Source organism: Panthera leo, chromosome B4, assembly GCF_018350215.1.
Source record: "Panthera leo isolate Ple1 chromosome B4, P.leo_Ple1_pat1.1, whole genome shotgun sequence".
Classification (NCBI taxonomy): Eukaryota; Metazoa; Chordata; class Mammalia; order Carnivora; family Felidae; genus Panthera; species Panthera leo.
The window spans coordinates 83132432-83150034 of NC_056685.1; the positions used below are offsets into that span (position 1 = coordinate 83132432).

The following is a 17603-nucleotide window of genomic DNA, read 5'->3' on the forward strand; positions in this document are numbered from 1 at the left end:
TTCAGTTGGCTGGGTTTGGGCTGCCGGATGCCAAAGGCTGTGGTTTCCCTCCATGACCAGGCCCAGGGCCAACAGAGACCCTGCCCTGCCTGCTCTTGGACAGGGCGGCTCTGAGGCAGCAAGCCTCGTGCTGACCCCTGTCACGCTCCTCCCCAGATCCCTTCAAGCCATTCATCATCTTCTCCAACCGCCATGAGATCCGGCGCATCGACCTTCACAAAGGGGACTACAGCGTTCTGGTGCCCGGTCTGCGCAACACCATCGCCCTGGACTTCCACCTCAGCCAGAGCGCCCTCTACTGGACTGATGTGGTGGAGGACAAGATCTACCGCGGGAAGCTGCTGGACAACGGAGGTGACAGCCCCCTTCTGCTGGCCCAGGACTAATGCGGGGTGCTCTTCAGAGAGAATGGGCACCTGGGCACTCGGAGCCACAGGCCCAGATCCAGGCCACCCTGAAGCAGAGGCCCCTAGCTCCCCCATCCCCCACACTCTCGTTAATTGGGTTAGATTTTGCTGTGGGTCTCAGTTCCTGACGCCCCGTAATTATCGTCAGCAAAGCTGCCAGCCTGATAATTAACAAAATGATCAGCCTTTCTTTGGAATGGTCTGGAGCTCCCCAAATCCTAGAACTGCAGGCTTAAAAGGAAAAAGCCATTTAGGAATGGGGTACCTGAATCATGCCTTTGATCCAAAGGCAGCCTGACCCATCACAGACATCTTTCCACACATATTGAGCACCTGCCATATACACCTGGACCTGGGAAGACAGCAGTGATCAAAACAGGCCAAAATGTCTGTCCTCAGGGAGCTTACATGCCAGAGGAGACATCAGATATAAACAAATGAGTACAACGTGGAATATAACAGAAGGGGATAGCAGTGTGGATATAGAGAAAGGAGGAAAGGGGGTGAGTAGGGAGAATGGGGGGGTCGGCATTTTAAATGGGGTGGTCAAGGAAGGCCTTCTGAGAAGGTGACATCTGAGCAAAGACTTGAAAGAAGCACATTTTACTAAAGGAGTTTGTATTGTTTGTTATAGACAAAACTTGGAACCATCCTAAATGTTCATCAACAAGGGAATGGCTAAGTAGATTGTAATAATGTTCACACTATGAAAATAATTTTATATCTATCATCTATATCTATATGTGTATATATAATTATACATGATATACACAGAGATATAGATATAGATATAGATATAGATATAGATATAGATATAGATATAGATAGATATCTCCAGGGAAAAATCGTTAAGACAGTCTTTGAAGTGACTTCTAGAAAGTTCTGTCCTCATATTGATTCTGCATCTGTCCCCCAAAGCCTCCACCCTCTGCTCTGACCTCCTCCCATGGGTTAGCCCTTCAGAGAGCTGCAAGCAGAAGAAAGCTGTGACCTCCCCTTCCTCAGGGTTCTGGAAGCTAGGCCTTTTCTCTCCTTATTTGACCTCCTGGAGGGGCAGGGGGCCTGGGTGAGGAGAGTAGGGGGTCTGTGAACCCCAGTTGTATCCAGGGTGCATCAGAGGTATTGGCAGAGGTGTCAAGGTTGAGGGTGGTCCTACTATACTGTGATTTCACTCCCATGACCTTCTCTTCACCAGCCCTGACTAGTTTCGAGGTCGTGATTCAGTACGGCCTGGCCACCCCCGAGGGTCTGGCTGTAGACTGGATTGCAGGCAACATCTACTGGGTGGAGAGTAACTTGGACCAGATTGAAGTGGCCAAGCTGGATGGGACCCTTCGGACCACCCTCCTGGCTGGTGACATTGAGCACCCAAGGGCAATCGCGCTGGATCCACGGGATGGGTGAGAACCCTGCTCAGCCCTATTCTGGCCCCATGGTCTCCTCTGAAGCCTTGTTCAGCCGGGTCAGGGACACCTATCTCTTCAAATGCTATTCACCCCCTCTGCCCTTTACCAAAGATCCTATAACAGCCCCGCCCCAGGCCCTTGACCTTGGCCCCCCCTGACTCACTCCCCATTTCCCAGGATCCTGTTTTGGACAGACTGGGATGCCAGCCTGCCCCGCATCGAGGCCGCCTCCATGAGTGGGGCCGGGCGACGCACCATCCACCGGGAGACAGGTTCAGGCGGATGGCCCAACGGGCTCACGGTGGACTACCTGGAGAAGCGCATCCTCTGGATCGATGCCAGGTCATTGCCCCCCACCACACCCCCAGACGCCTCCATCTTTCCCCTCCCCACAAGGCAGGGTGGGGTTGGGGGTCCCAGGGCTCACCAGCGATAAGGGTGGTGAAAACGCCTGAGGCAGCTGGAGCCAGAACTGGGGTGGCCAAGGGCTGGGCCCAGTAAGAGGACTGAGGGTTGGGGAGAGGGGAGAGGATGGATGTGGAGAGAAGAGGGTAGAAGCAGGGCTGTCACCCCATCCAGGACTGCCTGGCCCCGGTGCGGGCAAGGCTAAAATGCAACCTCCTGTCCTCACTCACAAACCTGTGTGCTCTGCTCGGGGACTTCGTCCACCCAGGGGAAGGGCAAACTTCTAACTGGTCTGCTCAGAGTGGGTACCTTCTTCCAACCTCACCAAAAAAAAAGCCCCTGTGTGCTAACTGTGGCCCTATGGAGAAGTGAGCCAAGAGATTCAGGGCGTCGGAATCGGGATCCAAGACCTGGGATCCTAGACCTCAAACCACTCTGATTCTCACTCCATGTTGTTCTGTTTGCCTTCCCTGGCCAGCAAGGCCTGGGAGGAAGGACTGCTCCAGTGTGCTAGAACTGGGGGGGGCGATGGGCCAGGGCATGGCCCCCGCCATCATCCTCACTCTGCCCCGACCACGCTCTCAGGTCAGATGCCATTTACTCAGCCCGTTACGACGGCTCCGGCCACATGGAGGTGCTTCGGGGACACGAGTTCCTATCGCACCCGTTTGCAGTGACGCTGTATGGGGGGGAGGTGTATTGGACGGACTGGCGGACAAACACGCTGGCCAAGGCCAACAAGTGGACCGGCCACAATGTCACCGTGGTACAGAGGACCAATACCCAGCCCTTTGATCTGCAGGTGTACCACCCCTCCCGGCAGCCCATGGGTAAGGGGCCAGCAGCCTCTTTAGAAGGCCTTAGGAGAAGAGGGGGCCGTGAGAGCATGAGGGATGGTGGGGATGGGCCAGTCTGCTGACTGGAGAGTCTGGTGGCAGGTGATGCTGGAACAGGGCGTGTGAGAGTAGGTGAAGAGGGGGCGGTCGAGGTGAGAGAGGCCAGGCAGGGGCCAGCGACTCACAGGATATTTTCCATTCTCCCCTCCCCCACCCCTAGCTCCTAATCCTTGTGAGGCTAATGGGGGCCGAGGCCCCTGCTCCCACCTGTGTCTCATCAACTACAACCGGACCGTCTCCTGCGCCTGCCCCCACCTCATGAAGCTCCACAAGGACAACACCACGTGCTATGGTAGGAGGCCCCTCCCTCAAGAGCCACTGGTAAACTGAGGCTGAAGGGGAAGGTGTCAGGTACCCAGGCTCCCAGTTGTAAGTGAAGATAGAGCATCCCAGCTAGGAGGGACCTGATGGGAGAGGTTCCAGACACAACGGCTGTAAGAAGGTGTGTGAACTCAGACAGGGAGCCCGATCGGGGCACTTCCGGATAGCCAATGACCATCAGCAGATGGAAGGAACCAGAAGAGGGAGGGACCCTAATCTGGGTGGGTGGGAAGCATGAAGGTAAGGGGCTGTCCTCAGTCACCTGCCACACGCCCCACAGAGTTTAAGAAGTTCCTGCTGTACGCACGTCAGATGGAGATCCGAGGGGTGGACCTGGATGCCCCCTACTACAACTACATCATCTCTTTCACGGTGCCCGATATTGACAACGTCACGGTGCTGGACTATGATGCCCGCGAGCAGCGCGTCTACTGGTCCGATGTGCGGACACAAGCCATCAAACGGGCCTTCATCAATGGCACAGGCGTGGAGACTGTCGTCTCTGCAGGTCCTGCCCTTGCCCTGGACCCCTGCAGTGGGTGTGGCCCCCCCCACCCCCACCCCGCCACCGAGCCCTTGCTCCCATCCCTGGTCCCCTTAGTCCTGATATTCCTTTTCCAAATCCTCTCCCTTCTCAATGCCCCAGCCCTGGTTTCCCCACCCTGATTCCCCCCAAAACCAGACCAGCCCCCACTTCCTACAGTCTCCCGATCTATGCCCTGCAAACACCCAATCTCCAACTCCCCACTGTGCCCCCCAGACTTGCCAAATGCCCATGGGCTGGCTGTGGACTGGGTGTCCCGAAACCTGTTCTGGACAAGCTACGACAGCAACAAGAAGCAGATCAACGTGGCCCGGCTGGACGGCTCCTTCAAGAATGCGGTGGTGCAGGGCCTGGAGCAGCCCCATGGCCTGGTTGTCCACCCCTTGCGTGGGTCAGTCCAGGGCCCAAGGTCGGGGAGCATGGGGTGTGGGGCGGGAGGAAAAGAGGAGTGTGACTTTACCTTCCTGCCACCCTCCCAGGAAGCTCTATTGGACCGATGGGGACAACATCAGCATGGCCAACATGGATGGCAGCAACCGTACCCTGCTCTTCAGTGGCCAGAAGGGCCCTGTGGGTACGGCTTGTCCTGCCTACGCTACCACTCTTTCCTAATTCCCCACCCAGGAGATCCTCAGGGTCCCGCAATTACCTCTCTGTCTCCTGAACTCCCAGCTTAGCGCTTGTCGTCACCCTCCTCCTCCAAAACCACACATCCCTCAGCCCCCAGTCTGAGTGCCAGACTTTCTGGTGGCAGTGACGCCCCCCTCTTCTAGGCCTGGCTATCGACTTCCCTGAAAGCAAACTCTACTGGATCAGCTCTGGGAACCACACCATCAGCCGCTGCAACCTGGATGGGAGTGGGCTAGAGGTCATCGATGCCATGCGGAGCCAGCTGGGCAAGGCCACTGCCCTGGCCATCATGGGTGAGGCTGCTGGGTGGGGGTAGGGACAGGATCAGAGAGGCTGGGCTGGGGTGGCCTGGGGGTGGGGCCCTCCCCAGGGTCTCATCCCCTCCTGCCTCCCCAGGGGACAAGCTGTGGTGGGCAGATCAGGTGTCAGAGAAGATGGGCACGTGCAATAAGGCTGATGGCTCAGAATCCGTGGTCCTGCGGAATAGCACCACCCTGGTGATGCACATGAAGGTCTACGACGAGAGCATCCAGCTGGGTGAGGCAGGGGGCCAGGGCCCTGGGCAGGGGGTGGGCTAGAGAGGGGTGAGGGCTGTGGCCATGAGCAGCTGTAGGAATCCCTGGGCAAGGAAGTGAATGGGAGTGAACACGGGTCAGACTCCACTCACCACCCAGAGGGTCTCCTCTTTCTCATCATCACAGAGGTACCATATGAGCTTACAGCCACCCTGGTCACAAGAGCCAGGGCCTGGGAGGACAAAAGACCTGAGTGTGGGTTGGGTGGTGACCCCCACAAGGTCCAGGGTGAAGGCGGTGATTATCCTTTCCCTAAGCACTGCAAGCCCGACACTAAGGTCCTGAGAAGGTCTACCTAACCCTTTCTCTGTGCCTCCTACCCACCCCAGACCATGAGGGCACCAACCCCTGCAGTGTCAACAACGGTGACTGCTCCCAGCTCTGCCTGCCCACATCGGAGTCGACCCGCTCCTGTATGTGCACGGCCGGCTACAGCCTCCGGAGTGGCCAGCAGGCCTGCGAGGGTCAGTGCCCCATCACCATCTTGCCCCCCACCGTGGCCCAAGTCTCCAGCTCTGACCCCTCCTACCCCACAGCCCCACCTTCCTCCTCTCACCTTGAGGACAGGAACTGCATTCATCATGTATTGTGAAGTGCCTTCTGGGTTAGATGCTTAGTAAGCCCCCGTTGTGCAGGGTACTACAGGGAAGGCTAGGGGGCAGAAGTCCCTGTCCCTGTGCTCTGCGGTCTTCATCAGAGATGGGGCTAACGCGTAGGGGAAACTGGACCATGAAGTGGCTATCTAGTGTCTGCAGTAGGATTTTAGAGAAATAGATGTCAGCAGGCAGCGCCAGGGCCAGCTTCATGGAAAAGATGTGCTGTGAGCTGGGTTTTATAGGACAAGTAGGATTTAAGTGCATGGATCAAAGGGGAAGGGACAATAAGTTAGGCACTGGGTCCAGAGCAATTCGAGGATATGTGCAGAGGCCCTGAGGCGCCAAGCCTGAGTGGTGGGCAGACTGTGGGGGGTGTCAGAGGTGATGGCTCTGAGGTAGGGCGGGCCTCCTGTGGGTTCTCAGCCAGGAGTGCCTGGAAAGTGGTGTTTGGGGCAGATTAACCTGGCGGCAGAGAGCCGGCTGGGTGGGGGAGGGAGAAACCAAGGCAGTTAGACCAGTTAGGAGGCTATTAGAGTGAGCCCAGTGTTAAGAGATGGGGCTTAGCGGCTGGGTTTAAGAGAAGGGATGAGACTCAGAGACATTTCACAAGAACTTGCTGACTGATTTATGAGTTTGCCCCAGGACAGCACTTCTCAAAGTGCGCTCCTGGGAACCTCCCTCTTTGATGTGGGTAGATGTTACAGAAAGAAACACTGGGTTGAACAAAGTTTAAGTGTTTTTTGCTGCAGAACTTCTCAGAGTCTTGAGTATGTTCATCTGCACTGAGGATTTTTCAAGAGGAGACTAATGTTTGGGGTTTCCCCAAACTCCCTTGACTATGAATCCTTTTTTCAAGGAGCCTGAGAAACCAGAGCCCCCTGGGGGATTCATCTGGGGACACAGTGTATCATGGGGCAGAGGCAGTGGAGGATTCTGGCTCATGTGGATAGTGGCACCTCAAAAGAAATGGGAAAACAGAATTAAGACTCAGGAATGAGATGTCAAGGATATTGAGTCTTAGGTGTTTGAGAGTGTGTGGCAGAGACCAGACTGGGGAGGACAAAGAGGAAACTAAGGTGGAAGTCTCCATTTAGGAGTCATCTGGTTTCATTGCCTTGTCTGAAACTCCCCAGGTTCTTCCTAACAGCTTTTGGGGGTGCTGGGTTGTATGGAGTGAAGTTGAACTGCAGGGCCCCTTTTGGGGAGAGAAGTCCAGGTCTCTTCTGCCCTCTAGTGGGGGATAGTAGTCTTGCAGGTGGTTCCCCAGAGCTGCTCTCCTTTCCCACCCCCACCACCCACCAGCCAGGTGACCTCCCAGCCCAAGCTGCAGGCCTCAGGCTCAGGTGTGTTTATCTGTGTGTTGAAGGGGGAGGCATGATGTCTGGAAGAAGATACTCAGAGTGACAGAGCGCAAGTTTAAAGGGGGTGTCAGCGAGACCCAGGCCTGAAGTATCCTTGTGTTTCAGGTGTGGGCTCCTTTCTCCTGTACTCTGTGCATGAGGGAATCCGGGGAATCCCCTTGGATCCCAATGATAAGTCAGATGCCCTGGTCCCAGTGTCGGGGACCTCCCTGGCTGTCGGCATTGATTTCCATGCTGGTGAGTGATTTGGTGGCGGGAGAGAATGGGACGTTACTTTGAGGGTAGTGTGCTCTGGGAGCCCAGTGAGAGTCAGCCTGACTACAGCTGGAGGGGGAAATACCACAGCTCCCCCTACCCTGCTCTAGTTTCCCTTCCAACCCCCGTGCCACTGCCTCCCCCACCCCCAGCATTCACCTCTATTTTGACTGCCATTTGATTCTGACCCTCCACTTTTCCCCTGCCTTGTTGGGCATCCCAACGTTGGCTCCTCTATCTCCAGAAAATGACACCATTTACTGGGTGGACATGGGCCTAAGTACCATTAGCCGGGCTAAGCGAGATCAGACATGGCGCGAGGATGTGGTGACCAATGGCATTGGCCGCGTGGAGGGCATTGCAGTGGACTGGATCGCAGGTGAGCCATGAGAGGGCCCTGGGCGGGCTTTGGGCCTCCAGGTAGGGTGGAGGCCTGGAGGAGAGAAGTGGGATCTCAGGAGTCTGAGGAGAAGGACTAGGCAGGAACGGATGGGGGAGCAGCAGGGATCTAGGGGCTAGAAGGGGACCAGGTGCATGTGTTCCCACCCAACCCCCTAATCCCCACTCACTCCCTCCTCAGGCAACATCTACTGGACAGACCAAGGCTTTGATGTCATCGAGGTCGCCAGGCTCAATGGCTCTTTCCGCTACGTGGTCATCTCCCAGGGTCTGGATAAGCCCCGAGCCATCACTGTCCACCCAGAGAAGGGGTGAGAAGCTGGACAGGCTGTCCAGTTCCCAGCCCTGGCTTGGTTCTGGCTTGGTCACTTTCCACAGCCCACACTTATGAGACCCTCTCTCCTCCATGGTCTGGGGACTGACACCCCACTTCTGCCTCCTCCACCCCACAGGTATCTGTTCTGGACTGAGTGGGGCCAGTATCCACGTATCGAGCGGTCTCGGCTAGATGGTACTGAGCGAGTTGTGCTGGTTAATGTCAGCATCAGCTGGCCCAATGGCATCTCGGTGGACTATCAGGTTTGAATGCAGGCTTGGCCCTGGAGCCCTCGGGATATCTGGACCCCATTCTGTGGGGGGGAGGCTCCCCTTACCCTATACTCTGCTTCCAATAGACTCTCCCTATGGTGAACCCCCCATTCGGTGGGGAGATATGGACCCAGGATAGGTCTTGCGGTCTTCTGGCCCAGCTCCCAACCCAGAGTAGGACTCCTACTGCCCTAGAGATGGGGGAGAGGGTGTGCTGTCACTCAGAAGTGAGGACTGAAGGCATGTCTAGAAGGGTCGGCATATCAGCAGGTCAGAGGGCAGGGAGGATATGGAGAAAGGAGGAGAAAGATACGAGAGGCAGGGGTGAGTGGGACAGCCCTGCTGCCCAGGACACTGGGGCTGGTGTAGAGTGCTGGGCACTGGAGGTGAGGTGCACGCCTCTGGCCTATAGGATGGGAAGCTATACTGGTGCGATGCCCGGACAGACAAGATCGAGCGGATCGACCTGGAGACGGGTGAGAACCGTGAGGTGGTTCTGTCCAGCAACAATATGGACATGTTCTCAGTGTCTGTGTTTGAGGACTTCATCTACTGGAGTGACAGGTGAGGCCTTCTGCCCTGGTCTTCTCCCTGGCATCCTTTCCCTCCCTCCTGACCTCTGTCGATGCCCCGCTCACGGCCTGGCCTTCCCTTCCCCTAGGACTCACGCCAATGGCTCCATCAAGCGTGGGAGTAAAGACAATGCCACAGACTCGGTGCCCCTGAGAACAGGCATCGGCGTCCAGCTCAAAGACATCAAAGTCTTCAACCGGGACCGGCAGAAAGGTGAGGCTGGGGCTCTGGGCCAGGCAGGAGAGGCACACAGGGTGATTTCTCAGACCGAGAGGGGCCGGGAGAGACGCTGAACCCACAGGGACACTTTCCAGCGGCTCCAGAGACCTGAGGGGGGTGAAGAGGGGCTGAGGAGCTCAAGGATGGGTTTGGGTGCCGAGTTGCTGAGGCAGAGCAGTGCACCAACCAGAGCGTCCACCTTGGCTGAGAGTCCAGAGGCACCGGTGAGCCTTTTCCCAAGGTGGGCCCTGCCCTCCATAACCACCTCCTTCCCATGCCCTCCCCCCAGGTACCAACGTGTGTGCAGTGGCTAATGGCGGGTGCCAGCAGCTGTGCCTGTACCGGGGCGGGGGGCAGCGGGCGTGTGCCTGCGCCCACGGGATGCTGGCTGAAGACGGGGCGTCGTGCCGGGAGTACGCCGGCTACCTGCTTTACTCAGAGCGCACCATCCTCAAGAGCATCCACCTGTCTGATGAGCGCAACCTCAATGCACCCGTGCAACCCTTTGAGGATCCTGAGCACATGAAGAATGTCATCGCTCTGGCCTTTGACTACCGAGCAGGCACCTCCCCGGGCACCCCCAATCGCATCTTCTTCAGCGACATCCACTTTGGGAACATCCAACGGATCAATGACGATGGCTCGGGGAGGATCACCATTGTGGAGAGTGAGCCCAGACCCCAATCTGCCCAGGAAGGGGGGAGGGGGGTAGGGGGCTGTGCAGAGGACCAGCACCGACTCAGGGTAGAAAAGCCCTCAGACATCAGCCAGCCCACTCCGCCCCAGATCTGAATCCCAGCTGTGACTGCGTCCCTGACAAGTAGCCAGCAAATCACACTGCACCCATTATACTTACTTGAAAGTTTCTCCTCATTTGGAGTCACACTTGGCCCCCCTCTCGCTTCCCCCTCTGATCCTAGTTTGCCCCCAGGCTGCACAGAATAAGCCAAAACCCTCCTTTGTGTGTCCAGTGCTCACAGCACAGGCTGCAGAGACAGGCTGGGTTCAACCCAAGACACAGGATTTCAGGCACTTGTCCTGTGCTGTCCAAGATTTCTCATCTGCATAATGAGACAGGATCACCTGAACCGTAGGTATGAACGCTTAGCTCAGCCCAGGTGTCATGTGCACCCCACAGAGACCATTGGGTGCTAGAGCCGTCACCCCAGGACAGCCCTTCAGCTCTGTGAAAAGTGCCGTTTTGTTCCACTTACAGTTTTCTTTTCTCCAGGCTGGATACCCCCCTGGTCCTTTGACTCGTTTGTTCAGTTATTCATTCATTCTGGCCACGGAGGCCTGCCAGACACTATTCTAGTGGCTGGTATACAGCGATGATAAACATAGATCCGTTCTTTGACCCTCCTCTGGACATTTCCTGCTCCACACAGTCCAGTCCCCGTGCCTGTCTAAAAATGTGTCCAAAGCTAAACTAGATACCCTGTGATTGTAACTTGATCAGGAGAGACTGGCAAGAACTGTCCCCTCCCTTCAGGCCATTGTTTAAGCTACAGTACTTCTATTAATGCAGCCTCTGGCAACCACAGCGACATACAGCTAGAGGCCACTAAAATCCCCTTAGGCTATGGTTCCACTACCCATTGTGCACTTAATTCTTTAACCTGAGTTTAGGATGTCTATGAGAATCAATCCAGTTCTGGCCTTGTTAAGCAGGAAGCTCCCACCCTGTACAGCCCAAGTCAGATGTGATTTACTAAAATCCATAAAGCCAATTCTACCCAGCTGTGGGGAGAAGCAGGAAGAAGGGTCAGGGAGATGGGCCATGGATCATTTGGGTAGAAAATAGGGAAGGACAGGAGGGCTGGGGTGCCAAGGGCTGTGCCTCCATATGCTCCTCAGCTCCCACATATCCCCTTCCAGCGCCCCCATATGCCAGAGGAACGGGTCCTCCAGGCCTTCCCCCTGAGTTCATGCCCCGGTTGCCCCTTCGGCTCTGCTCTCTGGCTCCATCCCGACCTATGACTACTCCTGTCTCCTTGCAGATGTGGGCTCTGTGGAGGGCCTGGCCTATCACCGTGGCTGGGACACTCTCTACTGGACAAGCTACACAACATCCACCATCACCCGCCACACAGTAGACCAGACCCGCCCAGGGGCCTTTGAGCGCGAGACGGTCATTACTATGTCTGGAGACGACCACCCACGAGCCTTTGTGCTGGACGAGTGTCAGAAGTGAGCTACTGGGTGTAGGGAGTGGGTGGCAGAAACCACTCCGGGCAGCCCCGGGTGGGGGTGAAGCAGCAGGAGAGGCTGGCTTTCACCTGAGATCAGCCACTTCCTTGCCATGACCTTAGACCAGCTGTCCGAACTGTCTGAGCTTTAGTTTCCTCATCTGTAATAGGACAATAATATTTCAGGTGCCTGAACCAAGAGGAGGATCGGGGCGGGGCAGGGGGGCTTGTGAAGGACAATTCTGGCTCAGTGATTAGTCGATTCATTCATCAGAAAGCCATGTTCAAGGCACATAGTAGGTCCTCTGTGTTTCTGAGACTCCAAGCTTCAGGCCAAGACTGTTCACTGAACGCTTATTGCCTGGAAGCTTTGACCTAGCTGAGGAGAGAAATCACAGTGCTGGGAAGCATGGAGACCGGTGATGACCAAGAGGCCCCACAGAGGCGGCAGGTTGGCACAGGACCTAGAAGTGGAAAGGCCAGGGAAGGATGGCCAAGACACAGGGCAGTGCTTTGAGCAAGAGCCAAAGGAAGGAGTGCTGTAGGTGGGGAAGGACTGTGAGGAGACTCCCCCATGCCCGATCAAAGGGCTCTTGTGAGCAGAAGCAGGCCTGGGGAGGGCCCTGGAAGCGAGGCTCAGGTTGCAAGGCAGTCCAGAGCATGAGTCAGGAGAACCTGGGAGGAAATACCTGGAGGTGGTGCTTGCCCCTGGTCTCCACCTGCCCTGTCCTCCTGTAGGGGCAGCCCCCACTCCCACTGTGTGGGCCTCTAGTGAACCACCTCCTCCCCTTAGAAATCCTGGCCCACACGTAAGCAAAACTGTTTTCCCCAGAATTCAGCAGCACTTGGAATGTTTTCCCAAAGCTTTGCTAGGAAACTAAGGGACAAACAAAACCCAAAAGCAGCTACTTAGAAATGGTGAGTGTACCGACTAAACCTAGATTCCTTAGCCTGATATCACTCGAGGCCAGCCCCAGCCCAGCCTGCCTGGCCCCGCAGACCAGCACAAGGGTCCTCTGTCCCTGGCCTGCCTCACCCTGTCCTGCATGTACCTGGCTCATGACAAAGATCCTATCTGCCCTCTGCGACCCTTGGTAACTTTACCTGTCTTGGGCTGGCCTCAGGGCCTGTCCCTTATGGGCCTGGAACCTCCGTGGAAGGGTGATGCTCCTGGGCACCCCTGCCTGCCTCCCACCCCCAATCCAGAGATGGTGGAGCTTTGTGACTTCAGAAGCTCCTTCATGGCTGCCCACCAAATTCCTTTGCTCTGAGCCTAGGCTCAGCAAATGGCTTGGGAACCAACGATGTGCTGAGGATCAAGGGGAGGGTGAGATGGACATTGGCTCTGCCTCAGGCATATTTGATGCTAGCCATGAGGCTGCAGGGAGCTTTAGGAGTGTGTAAGAAGGACCTGACCTGGGCCGGATATCAAGGAATGTGTCCTCGAGGACACCCAGCTGAGCTGAGGTCTGGAGGATGACAGGGGTGAAGTAAATCCAGGGCAGGGTGCAGGAGAAAGAGCTGAACTGTCTGGGAGAGGCCCTGTCCTGGCCAGAAGGAGCGAGTGCCTTGGAGGAATTGGGGGGGGCCAGTGTGATGAAAGGGGCAGGGACCTCCGGCTGAGCCTCCCCTACAGCTGGCCCCAGTTCCCAGGTTGCTCCCAATTCTGGCTGCTGACAACCTGCCCCTCAGGACAGCCCCTTCTCCCTGCCCTTCCCTGCCAGCCACTTCCTGGGGAGTGGTTTTACCAAACCTGAAATCCTCAATTGTAGGACATGTCATTCTTCCACATATAACAGTTTGCCATGGTAGAAGGAAAGCCACTTCCCACTGCAGAGTGAACTGGGCTCTACCTGAGGACATTGAAGTCCCTGGTTGGGCACCCACAAAGCAGGGAGGATGATTCTAGCAGCTGTCCCTGGCATACCCATTTCTCCTATGGAAGCCAGAGACAGATGCCACCATCCTTGATGGCGTCGTGCCACCATCCAAACTCCCATTCTGATTCCAAGAACCCCCATCCAGAACCCCACCCCTCCCCCCAGGATGGGGGCCTTTAAAATCAGAGACTTATCCTCAAGAGCTCCCAGTGGCTTGGGGATAGCCAGCACCTCCCTAAGTGGAAGCATAGTGGCAGGAGGCCATAGCTCAAATGTGCTGGAGAGGCTGTGGAGGGGGTGTTAAAAAGAGACCTGGAGAGGTTTGAGGAGACAGGTCCACCAGCCAGCCAGCCAGAAGACAGCTCTGCGTCCAGAGCAGCAGAGGGCAGAGGGCATGGAAGCGTGCGGTGGGGTGGGGAGGCAGGGGTAGGTCCTATGAGACAGCCAGAGAACAGATGTAGCTAGATGATTCTCAAACTCCAGGGTGTATGAAGCTTGCCTGGGGAGTGCTGGAAAGTGCTGGTTCCCTGGCCCCAGAATATCTGGGACAGAGGACCCAGGAATCAAGATCCAATGCAGGTGGTCTGAAAACCACACTGTCACACCTAGTGTAGTGCCTGATCAGCCCTGAAGTCATCCGCACCCATCTCTGGAGCCTCACCACCCCCAAAAGGAGCACAGGCAAGGCCCGATCTTACCACCTCCTTTACTGAGAGGAGGCCAAGGTGTAGAAACGAGAGGCTGGTTCAAGGTCAGAGCTTGGAAGGAGCAGAGCTGGGATGAATGTCACATGATCAGAACTGAGCCAAGCGTTCTTGAAATTCACTTTGATATACGGGTGCTTTGGATTACGAGCATGTTTCTGGAACGAAATACATTCACAAACCAAGGTTTTACTATAATATGAAATACTCATGTGGCATCTACCAGCTGTCACTAGATGAATATTAACTCTTTTAACCCTTAAACCACTCTATGAGGCAGGTAATAGTGTTATCCCCACCTCATGGAGGATGAAACTGAGGCACAGAGAAGTTAAGTCACTTGCTGAGGTTCCTAACTTGTACGTCGTGGAGCCAGAATGGGAACCCAGAACCTGACTTACTTGGCTACACTGTCTCTCAGTAAACACAGATGGCTGTTTCACAGACACTGAGAAATACGTGTGCACACATACACACGCACCGACTATGCAGTAGCTGGGCCCTTCCTGGGCACCGGGGCTGTGTTGGCCTGGGTGGCTGTGAGGTGGCCTGCTGTGCTGGGATCTGGTTCCCACCCTGGCTGACCCTCAGGTTCTGGTTGACTCCTTGCCCCAGCCTGGGCCCTCCACGGCAGACTCCCTGGCTTTGAGTCCTGATCCCCCTGTCCCTGTCTTCCCCCAGCCTGATGTTCTGGACCAACTGGAACGAGCAGCACCCCAGCATCATGCGGGCGGCCCTGTCGGGGGCCAATGTCCTGACTCTCATCGAGAAGGACATCCGCACCCCCAATGGCCTGGCCATCGACCACCGTGCCGAGAAGCTCTACTTCTCCGATGCCACCCTAGACAAGATCGAGCGCTGCGAGTATGACGGCTCCCACCGCTATGTGAGTCTGTGGGGCAGATGGAACAGGTGGCACTGGGCAGGCTAGGATCAGGGGTCAGGGGACGGCTGGCCAGCCAAAATGGAGATTGCCTGGGCACGGAGCAACAGAAAGGGAAGCCACATGGTGGGAAGATTTGGGAGGAGAATGAGGCACTGACATTGCTGCTTAGCTGTGTGGCCTTGCGCAGCCCTCATCCTGTCCGGGCGTGGCTTCCTCATCAATTAAATGAGGACATGGCAAGATTCCCCTGCAGGTCTTCCCATTCTGCAACTGTGTCCAGGGATCTCGGCCAAGGCCAGGCACCCCCACCCCTGGGGCCAGCTGCAGGGGGTTGGATTTGGGGCCAGAGGCCTGAGCCTACCTGTGACGGGCTTAGTGCTGTCGCCACAGGTGATCCTGAAGTCCGAGCCAGTCCACCCCTTCGGGTTGGCTGTGTACGGGGAGCACATTTTCTGGACCGACTGGGTGCGGCGGGCTGTGCAGCGGGCCAACAAGTACGTGGGCAGTGACATGAAGCTGCTGCGTGTGGACATCCCCCAGCAGCCCATGGGCATCATCGCCGTGGCCAATGACACCAACAGCTGTGAGTGGGGCCACTACCACCAGCCTTGCTCTCCTGCCCCTGGTGCCAGCACACACACACACACACACACACACACACACACACACTACACCCTGGTCCTGTTCTCCCACAGCCTCCACATGCAGACACACAAGTGTACACGCTTTCACCCCCAAGAAACCCAAAACACCAACACTCCTCTACTCCAGCTCCCTCAAGACATCTGTGTGTGCGTGCACACGTATGCACCCTCGTAGCACACCACAGCTGGTCTCACCTGAATCTTTGACACCCCAGCACATGCCCTAGCCATTCTTCCCCCCAAGAACCACACACGCTCCCAGAGCCTGATCAGACACACGCACCCCAGGCTCTGCCTACCCCACACTGTGCGTGCACGTGCGTGTGCACAGAGACACTCCCACATTGGGCCTGCCTGGCCGAGGGGCCCCATACAGATCCACAGCTTTTCCATGCCTCTCACACATACTCCAAGGCCCCACCACTAGGCTCCTTCGACTTAACTCTCCTCAAAGCACGTGGCGAAGCCCACGTCACCCCCCGCCCCAAGAGCACACACACCCTCAACCTCAGCCCCAGCCCCAATACTCCCACTGGCCCTGCCTTAGCACATTTTCTGCTCCCCCAGCCATGTGCCATTGTGCCAGGGCCAGGGCTAGGAAGCTCAGTGAAGCTATGTGAATGGGTGTGGGCATTTTGTGTGTGCACAACTGGGGACACTCTTAGCCCGCTGTCCTCTGTCCTTGTTTCAGGTGAGCTCTCCCCTTGCCGCGTCAACAACGGGGGCTGCCAAGACCTATGTCTGCTCACTCACCAAGGCCATGTCAACTGCTCCTGCCGAGGGGGCCGCATCCTCCAAGAGGACCTCACCTGCCGGGGTGAGAGAGGGAATGACGGAGGACAGACACTGGTGGGGGGACCCTGGGCACACACTGGGGACCATCTCCTCCTAGACTCCAGTAGCCCACCCTCGTGAAAACTTTTATCTAGGAGAAACTGAGGATGACCTCAGTTCTGGGGGACAGGGGGTAGAGACATTCGAGGCCGCAGGACCCTGGCTTACGAAGCTCCCTCCACATCGCCCCCACAGCTGTGAACTCCTCTTGCCGAGCACAAGATGAGTTCGAGTGTGCCAACGGTGAGTGCATCAACTTCAGCCTGACCTGTGACGGTGTCTCCCACTGCAAGGACAAGTCTGACGAGAAGCCATCCTACTGTAGTAAGGCGCCTCCTCCAGCCTCTGTGCCCCAACCCTCCTCCCTTACCCCTGGCCTCCAGAGTCGACCGCCTCAGCCCCCAGTGGGGCAGGGTGTGGGAGTGAGGGGAGCAAAGCTCCGTGACCCACTCCACAGCTGTCCCGAAGGGCAGAACCGCCGCTAGCCCTGTGCCAGCCCCTGAGCAGTTTGTCAAGGGAACAAATGCATGACGTCTCATCAGAGGCAGCGCCTCCCCTGTCGCTGCCGCTGACTGCTGGCCCGCTCCCCGTCTGTCCGCAGACTCACGCCGCTGCAAGAAGACTTTCCGACAGTGTAACAACGGGCGCTGCGTGTCCAACATGCTGTGGTGCAACGGGGCGGACGACTGTGGGGACGGCTCGGATGAGATTCCCTGCAACAGTGAGTGGGACCCGGGACCTGGCCCTCAGACCCCCACCTCTGCCACGCCCCGCCCTTGCTGAGCTTTGGTTCCCAGGCCCCATGGGGTCTGCTTCAGCGTGCTCCACGGTGGGACTGGGCAGGTGCTTTGGGCCAGGAGCTCTGGCCTGGGGTCTCTTGCCCCCAACGTGGAAAATTGTGGCCTGATGGTCTGGGGGTGGGTGCTGTTCTAGAGACGGCCTGCGGAGTGGGAGAATTCCGCTGCCGGGACGGCACCTGCATTGGGAACTCCAGCCGCTGCAACCAGTTTGTGGACTGTGAGGACGCCTCCGATGAGATGAACTGCAGTGAGTGACACCCCTGCCTGGGTGCCTTGTAGTCTCTCTCCCGTCTCGCTCCCTTGCCTCTTGCCTGGGGCTCCTCCCTGCCATCCCTTTGGCCCACGTGGCGGCCTCTGTCACCCTCACAGCCTGTGTGGCCCCCGCCCCAGGCCTGGGCTCCCTGGGGTGAGTGGAAGGGGTGGACAGCACCCCCTCCCCCGAAGGACACCGTGCGACTTTCTAAAACACCAAGGCCACTGTCAGGCCAGCA

The 17603-nt window shown here is 57.0% G+C and overlaps 1 protein-coding gene across 2 annotated transcripts in view; it reads left to right on the forward strand.

Moving 5' to 3' along the window:
* Positions 1–17603, forward strand: part of LRP1 (LDL receptor related protein 1) — an 81381-nt gene that overhangs the window by 45075 nt on the left and 18703 nt on the right. For both annotated transcript variants that reach the window (XM_042946930.1, XM_042946932.1), the window contains 25 exons: positions 157–354; positions 1603–1807; positions 1991–2155; positions 2804–3048; positions 3275–3406; positions 3716–3943; positions 4196–4370; positions 4459–4553; positions 4753–4902; positions 5006–5146; positions 5514–5648; positions 7247–7378; positions 7641–7775; positions 7977–8106; positions 8248–8374; positions 8796–8947; positions 9045–9169; positions 9465–9842; positions 11176–11365; positions 14630–14834; positions 15225–15417; positions 16170–16295; positions 16508–16636; positions 16914–17033; positions 17246–17359. In XM_042946930.1, coding sequence (XP_042802864.1) covers positions 157–354; positions 1603–1807; positions 1991–2155; positions 2804–3048; positions 3275–3406; positions 3716–3943; positions 4196–4370; positions 4459–4553; positions 4753–4902; positions 5006–5146; positions 5514–5648; positions 7247–7378; positions 7641–7775; positions 7977–8106; positions 8248–8374; positions 8796–8947; positions 9045–9169; positions 9465–9842; positions 11176–11365; positions 14630–14834; positions 15225–15417; positions 16170–16295; positions 16508–16636; positions 16914–17033; positions 17246–17359 — 4125 coding nt within the window. The remainder of the gene's footprint in view (positions 1–156; positions 355–1602; positions 1808–1990; positions 2156–2803; positions 3049–3274; positions 3407–3715; positions 3944–4195; positions 4371–4458; positions 4554–4752; positions 4903–5005; positions 5147–5513; positions 5649–7246; positions 7379–7640; positions 7776–7976; positions 8107–8247; positions 8375–8795; positions 8948–9044; positions 9170–9464; positions 9843–11175; positions 11366–14629; positions 14835–15224; positions 15418–16169; positions 16296–16507; positions 16637–16913; positions 17034–17245; positions 17360–17603) is intronic.